Source organism: Notamacropus eugenii, chromosome 5 (assembly GCF_028372415.1).
Source record: "Notamacropus eugenii isolate mMacEug1 chromosome 5, mMacEug1.pri_v2, whole genome shotgun sequence".
Taxonomy (NCBI): Eukaryota; Metazoa; Chordata; class Mammalia; order Diprotodontia; family Macropodidae; genus Notamacropus; species Notamacropus eugenii.
Genome location: NC_092876.1, coordinates 221611481 through 221623051, shown reverse-complemented (window position 1 = coordinate 221623051; position 11571 = coordinate 221611481). Strand labels below are relative to the sequence as shown.

The following is an 11571-nucleotide window of genomic DNA, read 5'->3' as shown; positions in this document are numbered from 1 at the left end:
ACAAATATGCATGATCAGACTTAAATTTAAATCTACCCAGCTGATGTGATTACCTTTCATCAAAGAAAGCAAGACCACCATGGTTGACTTTCAAGAGTAGCAGAACATGAGAAGCTTCTATATACAACAAGCATTGGATGTTAGTATTCCTGTATGGAAATAGGCAAGCCCATTCTATTAGGCTATACCAAACACCCTCCATTGCTGGGCTCTATCCACATTGCACTGCCATTTTCATGAGGTTTGCACTCAATTCAAGAAGGCATCAACTTGGAACACTGGCAAATTATGTCCTGGGTCATAAAACCAGGTCTGGGCTGTGTCCATCCATTAACACTATGCTTTGAACTCATAACTGTAAGAATAATAGCTTGATGACTTTAAAGATTTCTGTAACAGGCACTACTTTTCTTTTTGACACAGATATGTTAGTTCCTCCATGGAAGATTGTTCAAGTTGCCAGAAGCATTAGGTCTTCGTGCAAATTACTCTTGTCTTTAAAATGATATATTTTTTTTTTATTTAGAACAGGTCAAACAACCCTAAAATACCTCAAATCTGTTGGCCGCTTTACAATTACAAAGTCTAGACCAAGTTACACTATTTAAAATATAAATGAATAATACATCTGAACTGACAGCTGGTATGCCAAGTTTTAGCCTGAGGCTGCTTAAGATGGTTGAAATGCAGTATAATGTAAATCCTTGGAAATGAAGGCCTATTAATTGAAAGCCTGAGTGATCGTTAAGGGGAGCATTATGGATAGGGTGCCATTCAGGCTAACCATATGTAGAGTATCAGCTACATTAGATATTTAAAATTTTTTACTTGGATGTTTCAATTTCAAGTCTGAAAATGACATTATTAATCAGTAACTCAAGATCCTTCTTTAACTAAAGAGTCAAATGATGGAGCATATCTTTTGTACTCTTGTCTTCAAAACAACAACACCCTATAAAACAGCTTATACTCTCTTATTAGGAACAGAGGTAAGTCAAACTAGGTACAACGAAAATACAATTGCACCCTATGGCCACAGTTGGCTACTTTTTTTTCCCACCGAGAACATTCATTTAGATATAACCAAACAAATTTAGCCCCAATATATTTAATATGGTTGCCTTTTTCTTTCCCTATTCTCTTCTAACAGGCAGTGAAAATGAAAAACATTTACTTCCTGGCTGGATTGTTCATAATGCTGATACAAAGCAGTTGGCAACACTCCCTTCAAGACACAGAAGAAAAACCCAGGTACTAAAATCCCAGATACTCAACCATATATATGTATATGTAATATATGTATATATAATATATATATATATACACACACATACATACATACATACATATATACACTCACCATGCTAAGTATATAGCTATACATGTTCCTAATATATAATCATATGCATGTCATATGTATGTCAAAGATACATGATACTCGTGTAGCCTATGATTAAGGAATTTGTTTTCAGGAGATCGTCATTCACACCCTTGACATTCTTGCTGTTTGATAAAAGTGGTGTTTATATTTTTGGAAAACAGATCAGAAAATGTGCTGACTCATAATCAGAAGGGTATAAGAGGCAGAAGAACACATTATATGGCACATTTGCACTCTATAGACCATTACTCTGGGAAGTAATCATAGAGTAGCTTACTCTAACCATGGGCAATCTACTCAGTATTATCAGTATGTAAATTATCAGTCAGTCAATCAACAAGTATTTAAGTGACACTGTAAGCATCGAGGGTACAAAGAAAGACAAAAATAGTCCCTGCTCTCAAGGAGCTCACAGTCTAGTGGAGGAGTCCACATGTAAATAACTGTGTACAAACAAGCTATTTATTTATCTGTTTTGTTGTTGTTGAGTTTTTGTTTCAGTTTTGTCTGACTTTTTGACCTATTGGGGGTTTTCTTGGCTAAGTTACTAAACTGACTTGTCATTTCCTTCTCCAACTCATTTTACAGATGAGCAAAGTGAGGCAAAGAGGGTTAAGTGACCTCCTCAGGGTCACACAAGTAGTAAGTGTTTGAGGCCAGATTCGAACTCAGCTCTTCCTCACTCCTAGACCAGTGTGTTCTCTCCATTGTCACCTCGCTGCCCCATCTGTCTATTTATATGTATGTATCTAGTAGATTAAATTAGAGGTAATCAATCAACAGAGGGAAGGCACCAACATTAAAGGAGATTGTTTGGGAAAGGATTCTTGATGGTGAATCTTTAGCTAAGACTGAAGCCAGGGAAAGTTGGAAGCAGAGATGAGAAGGGAGAAAATTTGAAGCATGAGGGATACCAGTGAAAATTCTCAATTGGAAGATGGAGTATCTAATTACAATAGCTTACACTTATATAGCACAGCATTACTATGCAGCCATTTTTGTACCTTATCTCAGTAGCTCACTACAAGAAGTCCAAAATCTAGAAAGGCCACATAGTTAATAAGTTAATGGGGGCAAAACCCTAACCCAGGTCTTCAGAATTTGAGAGTTAGAATGAACCTTAGTCCTAGAAAAGGACATGACATTAGGGAGGTGATGCCATGACTTGCAAGTGAACTGGATTTGAGTGAAACAGGGCTGTGCAAAGTCACCAGCCTCACTCTCCCCTCCTGAGTCATCTGGGTCCAGTGGCAAGATATAGATCAGGACCACTGGAGATGGCCCCTCAAGGAATCCCTGTAATAACATACCTGACAAGTAGCCAGATAAATTTTCACATTAGGACCTCCAGGGTGAGGGAGTCCACCATCTGATTAGGCAGCCCATTCCACTTTTAAGCAGCTCTGATTGCTAGAGAGGCAACGTGTTGTAGAGGATAGGGTGTTAGTCTTAAAGCAAGGAAAGTGGGTTCACCTCTGAATTATGTGACCCTGGCCAAGTCTCTTAACCTCTCACTACTCTCAAAGGAAAAGACTGTTAATTTTCAGAGACTTGTGGACCTGCCTTGATAGAGGGAATTTCCTTACCAAGGAGTTTCTTTCACCAACAAAGTCACAGACCCTATCATTATATAGTGTCTAATGCTCATTTCACCATTCACTTGGCTAGTTTAAAATCTCAGGCTGTCTTGATGCTGTCACTCAACATTTTTCTAAGTGACTGCCCTTCACTATTAGTGTTTCCTCAGGTAATGAAGCCAATTCTTTATTATCAGCATAAGCAAACAAAATTATTTGGAAAGGTAACCATCTGCTATTTTAAATATATATGTATATGTGTGTATATAAATGTATACACATAATATTTTGGACTTTTGGCTTTTTTTTTATTATTAGGATAGATGGCCATGAATTGGTTGACTAGTTGAAAAATAATTTTATTATTCTTACAAGGGAAAAAGCCAAGAAAGCTGGGGTATCAGAAGCAGGAGATCATAAAGGAAGGAATACATTGAACAATAATTAAGAGGGATTCATGCAGCTAGTGAGTGAAAGAGGCATGATTCAAACCTAGGCTGCAGCTGTAGCAGCCTTTGGATTCTACCCCACTGCCTCTGAGCAAGGCAACTTGATTCTGTCTACTCAGTTATGTAACTTTTTGAAGAGATATGACTCCAAATGAAATTCATTCACTAAATAAATCCAGAACTTATAGCCTGGAATCTGGAGTCAGAGGAAATCAGAGACCACAGTCTTTCAAAAAGTTATATAACTGAGTAGACAGAATCAACTCTCTCTGAGTCTCAGTTTCAATGATTTATGCTCGATAACCTCTAAGAAGGATCTTTTCACTTCTGAGTCTGTGATCGTAGGATCTTATACTCATTGGAGCCAGGGGGAGGAGGACTGGGAAGTTTAAAGAGGAGATAAGAAAAAAGCTCCTAGAGTGTATAGAATCCTTAGTTCAGATTTGTGTAACACCAAAAGCTTTGTTTTTCAGACCATACACAGATTCTCAGACAGAGCCATTAGATGATAATCTGATGAATGAAGACAAGCGTCATTCACAGGGTACATTCACCAGTGATTACAGCAAGTATCTGGACTCCAGACGAGCTCAAGATTTTGTGCAGTGGTTGATGAGCACCAAACGGAATGGGTAAGAATTCTAAACAGAGTGTCTGAAATGTGTGGGTAAAGAACTCCCCCCTCCTCTGACTCTCATACAAATACAAGCACTTTTAATCCTATCCTCCCTCATTAGGTCATCAAACTGTACTAAGTGCCCACATGCTCAAGGCCCCATGCAAGCATTGTGCTAAGATGCCATTTTCTAGTAATGTGCTGTCTTTGTATTCCACTCCTGAGCGCTTCCCAATAAGGACTCTCTTAAACTGTTTTTCCTTCTGGAGGTGATGGATTTTCAGTGATTTTTACTTTCTTTTTCACTGCCCACAGATATTCAGAAACTGGCCTGTTCGAGGTACAAACTTAAAAGTCACTTTAGCCAAATAGAGAATAAATCCATGTAACTTGAATAAGCTTCTTTATTAACACCCTACCCAAGTGAATTTGCTCAAGTGTCATTAGCAGATTCAGTTCAATTGAATGGAATGGAGCAAACATTTCTTAAGTACCTTTCAAGATGTTGCTTCTTCCCTGTAGGGTCTTGTTTCCTGAAGTGGACCACACAGGTCATAGCTGCGCATTTAAAATGGCATGCCAGCTGCGCAACATTGCATAAAACAGAGCAAAAATACAAGGTGATAGTAAAGCATAAATTTCAGTGTTTAGTATTGTGATATGTGTTAATTGCTTGTTGGAGCTGCAGGCAGGAGAATAAAGGGAAATCATCAGCAAAAGTTGAATGGAGACTGGAATTAATCAAAATCTTTAAGAGGAAGGGTATTTGGAAAGCAAAATGGGGAGGGCAGTTACATATTAGTAATATCTAAGTTCAGATATGATTCTGATAAGCCTGGGAAGGGACTAAAAGTCTACTCAGTAAAGCATGGAGGGTCACAGAATTTTAGAACTAAAAACAATTATTAGTCAATCAACAAATATTTACCAAAAATCTATGTGCAAAACACTATGGTTGGCACAACAATGTATGCAAAGTGCATGCAAAGGAGTTGCAAAGGAATACATTTTAAATATTAAGTATGCAATAATAAATAAAATTTCAGGAATATATTTAAATTCTAGAGTACTACATAAACCTGGGATGGCAATGGTAAAGACAATGCATGATCGTAGCCTTCAAAACCCTTACAATCTAATTATAAGCACACAGGGCAGGTTAAAAAGAGAAACAAAAGATAAAATAAGCTTAAAATTATGACAAGAAAGGTATCGGATAACTGCCAAATGAAAGTTCAGGGGATGGCAAAGATCATAGTGGACTGAAATAGGATTAAAATCCTTCAGGGGTGATTATTGGTGCATCCCGTAAGTTGCTTAGGACTGGATAAATAGAAAAGAATGGGGAGATCATTCCAGGTAGGGGAACAGTGTGAGGAAAACCAGAGGTGGGTTGTGTCCAAACCTCCCATCCTCATTCTCTGTGCAACAGAAAGGAAAAACAGAGATTGTTATGTAACCAGGCAGGACACTGAAACTATCATCACCTCCCCCCCCCCCCAAATTACTAATTACCTTAATCTCACTATTTAACAATCTTTGCTCTGAGGGAGTTTCTTCCTTACATCTAATCTCATCTGTTGCAGAATAAAGCAGTTTCCCAAGTAAAAACTGAGAACATTTGACTGCCTTCAGTTATAGAGAATGTTTCAGATGTTTGAAGAGGGTATTATTTCCATTCTCCCCTTAACAAAAGTAATGGGCCATGATTCCTTTAAACTTTTCTCAGAGGCCCTATATCCCAACCATATAATCACCTTCATTGACTTCCTTTGTTTAACATTTTTATCAGCTACTTAGATAAAGGCATATATGGCATACCTATCAAATTTCTGGATAGCTAATACACTGGAGGACAGAGGGATTCCATGAATTTGTTGTTCTTAAAAAATATTTGGATAACTGTATTTCAATATAATCAGATTCCTTTGTAATCCTATGTATTTTATTTTATTCATTTAAAAACATTATTCTGAGACAGGGTTCCTAGGATTCCAGGTACCAGAGGGGTTCATCACATAAAAAAAGATTAAGAATCTCTGACCTAGAATGTTGTGTTGAATTTAGCAAGATGAAACTCAACAAAGGTAAATGTATTTTTACACCTGACTTCAAAAAAATCAGTTTCACAAGTATAGAATGGGGAGAAGCAAGGTTGGAGCAGAGTTTGCTGGAAAGAAAAAAAAATCTTAAGGCATTAATGGACCTCTGGCTCACTATGAACCAGAACATTGATGTGGAAGGCTTAAAAAAGGAAATGTAATCATGGGTTGAATGAAGAGACACTTTGCTTCAAGGAGTAAGAGGAAGAGAGCCCCACTATATTCTATCTTGGTCAGACCACATCTGAAATGCCTTTAGTTGTGGGGACCACATTTGAGGAAGGACATCAACAAGCTAGAGAGCATCCAGAGGAGGGCGACTAAGAGGTTAAAGGGCCTCCAGTCCAGATCATTTAAGCATTTGTTGAAGGAACTGGGAATTTTTAGCCTGGAGAAGAAAAAAGTCAGGAAGGGTATTTTAAGTACTTGTAACAACTTCAATCTAGGATATGTGGAAGATATTCAAAAGAGGGGATTAAAGGTTGCATTCAGGTACTATCCAATCCAAGATATTGCATATATACATTAGCTTTTAGAAAGGATGAAATCAATAATTTATTAAAACCTTGAAAGGTAATCAAAATCTGAGTCATTCTGGCCTCTTAGAGGAATGTCCTCAGAAAGAACATGATAAATTCACTGAGCATTCATAAAGGGCCAGTGCTAACTTGGACCACTTGATGTCCCTGTTGAGCCATAGAAACTAGAAGAAAGACCATCTTTTGGCTATATCTGTGTTATCAGCAAAGTACAGGGTGAAAAGTGAGTCTCTTGTCATTTGGATATTGCATTCATGGTGTAGCATGGCATGTCAAACATTCAGATATTTGAAAACCTATTTGAAAACTGACTCACTTCACTTTCCTTTCTGTTGCTTGGACATCTCCTCTAACAAATTTATAGTGAACTTGAATCTTCTGGTTTCTGAGCTTTAAGGTTTTATGCTGTATCATCAGAAATGATTCACTAAAATGCTTAGGGTAGATGGATGAGGTGGATGACATATTGGTCACACATTCAAGTTTAGCCAGTATCATGACTGAAATGTAATCATAAGGCCTAGAAAATATCGCTGATGCTGGGGAACCTGGGAGATTTGGGTTTTGTTTTGGTTTTTTTGTGCAACCAGAAGGACTTGGAGATCTTTTCTGAAAACTCATATAGCAGATTTCTACAAAGCAGTGGTTACCATTTCAAGGCCTGGGTGGCCTTTTTTACTTTGCATTCAGGATGCATCTATGTGGTATCAAATACGTGGGAGGACATCCAAATGTCTTATTGATATAACACCCCAAACCCAGATATTTGGGAATATCTAAATGCTTAACTAAACCTCTCAGTCATCATTTGGCTTTTCAGCATTTCAGATACAGGGCATTACACAACGTCAAAGTTCTAAAGAAGTTCTTGGACTAGTATTGTCAGTGTGGCATGGTGGATAAAGAACTGGACAGGGAGTCAAGAGGACCCAAGTTTTGATCTTACTTAGGACTCTGGCTATCTGTGTGAACTTGTGGAAGTCATAGCCTTTAAATACTCTCAGCTTCAGTTTCCCTTCTGTAAAATACAGCCAGCAATTATTTATCTCACAGAGCTGGGAGGATAAGATGAGATCATACAGGTAAATATTTTGCAATGCTTGTAAATGACAGCAATTAATATGAACAGAATGTCTATGTAAGACACAAAGTTTGACTTAGGTGTATATACTCACTAATTCAGCTGGATATTTGAGCAAAAAAAAAAAAAGTAATAAGGTTGTTATAGCATAAGGCATATGGAGGTAGACTTGTGGTCCAGAAGATCTAAGTTCAAATCCTACCTCAGATAGGTAAGTCTATGTGACACAAGGCAAGCAAATTGATCCAAAAACTATGATCCTATGGTCTTATGCCATAGCCTGAAACCTAGATCCCATCACCCCAGTCTACTAGGGGGCAAAATGGAAAGAATGCTGGTACTGAAGTCAGGAAGATTCATCTTTCTGGGTTCACATCTGGCCTCCAGCACTTACTAGCTCTGTGATTCTGGACAAATCATTTAACTCATCTGTACCTCAGTTTCCTCATATGTATAATGGGGATAATAACAGCACCTACTTCATAAGGTTGTTCTGAGGATCAAATAGTTTAACATGTGTAATCTGCAAATCTGAAAGTGCTACATGAATGCTAGATTATATATAAATGCTAGCCATTATCCTAAATGGCAGACTTTGACAGGGGCAGGTGAAAAATAAACTATAAAGTATTTTTCTACAAAACAGCCATTCTCTTAAGGATCATGTTTGAGAGATCAAAAATATGATGTACAGCTTGGCAAGGTCCTATAAGGAAGATGAGAAACCTCATCCTAGGTGTTACCAAGGGTATAAAAACACTCAGGCTTAGAATGCTTCTGGAACATTAGCTACTATTAGGAAAGCAATAAAAATCACACTTAAAGAGCTTAATAATTGTTACTAATTTAAAGTATTTTGACTGATGATGGCATAAGCACAGCTGATAGCCTTGGCTGAATGAGATCAAAACATGGCAACATTAGCTACCAATTAATCCAGGTAGCTAAGAACCCCACTTTCTGGGAAGCCAACTGCTCACTTTATTTTCATCTTTGCATAGACAACGTGAGGTAGGGGAGAGAGAGGTGTCCTGATAGTCAAGAATTCCTGAGTTTAGGCCCCATCTCTGGTATCTGTTGGCTGCGTGACCCTGAGCCAATCAAGTAATAATTTCTCAGTGTCCCAGGCAACACTCTAAAATTCTAAGGTACGGAGAAGGTGTCAATCTGCATTGGTTGGAAAAGTTCCGTACCACTTTCCCTACACTAATAAAATCATTAGGTTTGAGCCAAAAGCTGCAGCAGCAACAACAAAATGAAAAGAACTGAGAGGCAGCCAGATATAATACATAACACCCTGGACCTGGGGTCAGAAAAATCTTTGCTTGACTATCGGTTGTGTAATGCTGGGTAGCTACTTACAGCTAATCTGAGATGAGTTTTTCTCATCTATAAAATGGAATAAAAATATTTGGACTATCTTCCTAACTAGATTGCTAGGAGAACACTTAGGCCACAAACCATGATTTAAACATCATACTCTTTTTTTCAGGAACAAAGTTGCCAAACGTCACGATGAATTTGAGAGACATGCAGAGGGGACCTTTACCAGTGATGTCAGCTCTTATTTGGAAGGTCAAGCTGCCAAGGAATTCATTGCTTGGCTGGTGAAAGGCCGAGGAAGGAGAGCGTGAGTCCATATCTTTCTAATGCTTTTTTTTTTTTTAGCTTCTGGTCTCAATGTCAAACCTAGAATTTCTTGTATTTGTAATATCAATTTCTCTTATTTAATAGACAGAGTTTTCCTTACTCAAAAGGAAGGGAATTTATACACTGAGCAAGTTAGGAGAAATTTTAAAGATACCCCTAATTTTTCCTATTCTCTTTTTTGAAATGGTAACTTACACAAATCCATTTCACAATAAAACAGAGATAGTTGGTAATGGGAATTTTCACAGTCAAGAAAAGACAAGTTGAAGGGAATAGAAAGTGAATGGAAAATAATCCTTTAATTTTGAGTATTCACATTACCAGTACATCTAGCATCATTGGAAAAGATAAGCGAGAGTCCTGAGTAAAGCAGTTTCTGATTTGGACATGGAGGAAATAATGTAGGATAATTTAAGGATTGCTCAAATTAACAAATGTTTACTGATCAACCATGATGCACGGTGCTAAGCAAAATGGTGAATAACAAGCATAAAAAAGACTTCCAAAGTTTATATTCCTCACTATTTTACTACCTGAATGAATGTATGATCTCATCAATGCGATCATTCCCTCTAAAGGTGCAGATTGTAACTCACCCATGTCATCTTGTCCCGTGACACTCTCCTTGATATGTTGGGGCCCTTCCTTTAGACCTTTTGACAGTGGGTGGACACTGATGGAACACAAGAGTAGCCTATCCTTTATCCCTTTTTTTCCCCACTGTGTGGGTTGCCCAGCTTTTTTTCTAGTCACACATTTCTCTATATTCTTCACTCTAATCTGGCACCCTTTATTCAATATCTGATACTCTGAGAAATTCCCAGTGGAAGAAATGCTATCGAAGACGTGACCAACTTGATTTTGCTCAGTTCTGAATGGGCCTAGGGAGTGTCGTTATTTTCAAGCCAAGTTATGGCATCTGATTCTTGGAACTGATGCTTAAAGGAGAAAAAGGAATTGTAAAGCGGTCGGAGTCAGTTAGATACACCAATCTCATCAATTTCAAATAGAAACTACGGCCACTAATCGGTACCTAAGAATCCCTGTGGACCACATACTGACTCAGTTTTCAAATGTAAAGTGTCTGTGTTTTATTGTATTTTCATTTATTTTGTTAAATATTTCCCTGTTACCTTTCAATCTGGTTTGCACCTCACTTGGGAGGGTTGTGGGCCACATGTTTGGCACCCCTGGTATACACCCTACCTGGCAGACTTAGCAGCAATTTCTGTGTTATCAATTGGTGAAGATTTTCCAGATTTCTATACCTATTTCCAGAGGTATAAAGACATGAAGCATGGGTTGAAAAACTGAATAAAACATTAAGTATGAAGTCTTTTCATTTCCCCTTTGTTCTTTCTTTAAAGTTTTCCAGAAGAAGTCACTATAGTTGAAGAGCTTGGCAGAAGACATGCTGACGGTTCTTTCTCTGATGAGATGAATACAGTTCTGGATACCCTTGCTACCAGGGATTTCATCAATTGGCTCCTTCAAACTAAAGTTACTGACAGGTGATTGCATTTTGTTCAATTCTGAAAAACAAGTTTTATCATAAACGGTCAATCATCACATAGCTTCTGCTTATGTTCTACATTGGAAGAAGACAGTTTGGGGCTTTTTAACTTTATATAATCAATAAATATTTTTAATTTTTATTCTGTAGCCCTATTCTACTGAAGCCAAAGATTTTAACATTTAAAAAAATATTACTCAATTTTTTGTTATTCCATATTATGTGCTATTAGAAATTGATTCAATTTAATTCCATCAACATCTTATTAAGTACTAACTATATTCAAAACATTGTTTTAGATGCGGGAGCCAACAGCTCAAATATAGAGTGTCCCAAAAGTCTCAGTCCAGTTAGCTTAGAAATGCACTAACATTTTTTAGGATGACCTATATTTGTCTTTCTATCAACCTACTTACCTATCTATCTAGATAAATTATTATCTATTAAATTATGATGTTATTATATATTAAATACATATATTACAGAATTTTAAAGTTTGTAGAGCATTCTGCTTGCATTCATTTAACAAAGGCCTTAAGTTGCAGATCAAGAAATTTCTTCATTGGGAGTGCCCTATACCAAGGCAATCACCAGTCTGGCAGACCAAAAAAAAAAAAATGTGTATCTCTCAGCAATGTAAAATGTAGTTTTCAGAGAACTCTA

The 11571-nt window shown here is 37.4% G+C and overlaps 1 protein-coding gene across 1 annotated transcript; it reads left to right on the top strand.

The window, feature by feature from the left end:
* The first annotated feature begins 1154 nt into the window (after positions 1-1154).
* On the top strand, positions 1155-10910 carry GCG (glucagon). The gene is made up of 4 exons (XM_072616976.1): positions 1155-1251; positions 3881-4039; positions 9238-9375; positions 10763-10910. Exons 1-4 carry the CDS (start codon positions 1160-1162, stop codon positions 10908-10910), a joined length of 537 nt encoding a protein of 178 aa, XP_072473077.1. The 5' UTR covers positions 1155-1159.
* The last annotated feature ends 661 nt before the right edge of the window (positions 10911-11571 follow it).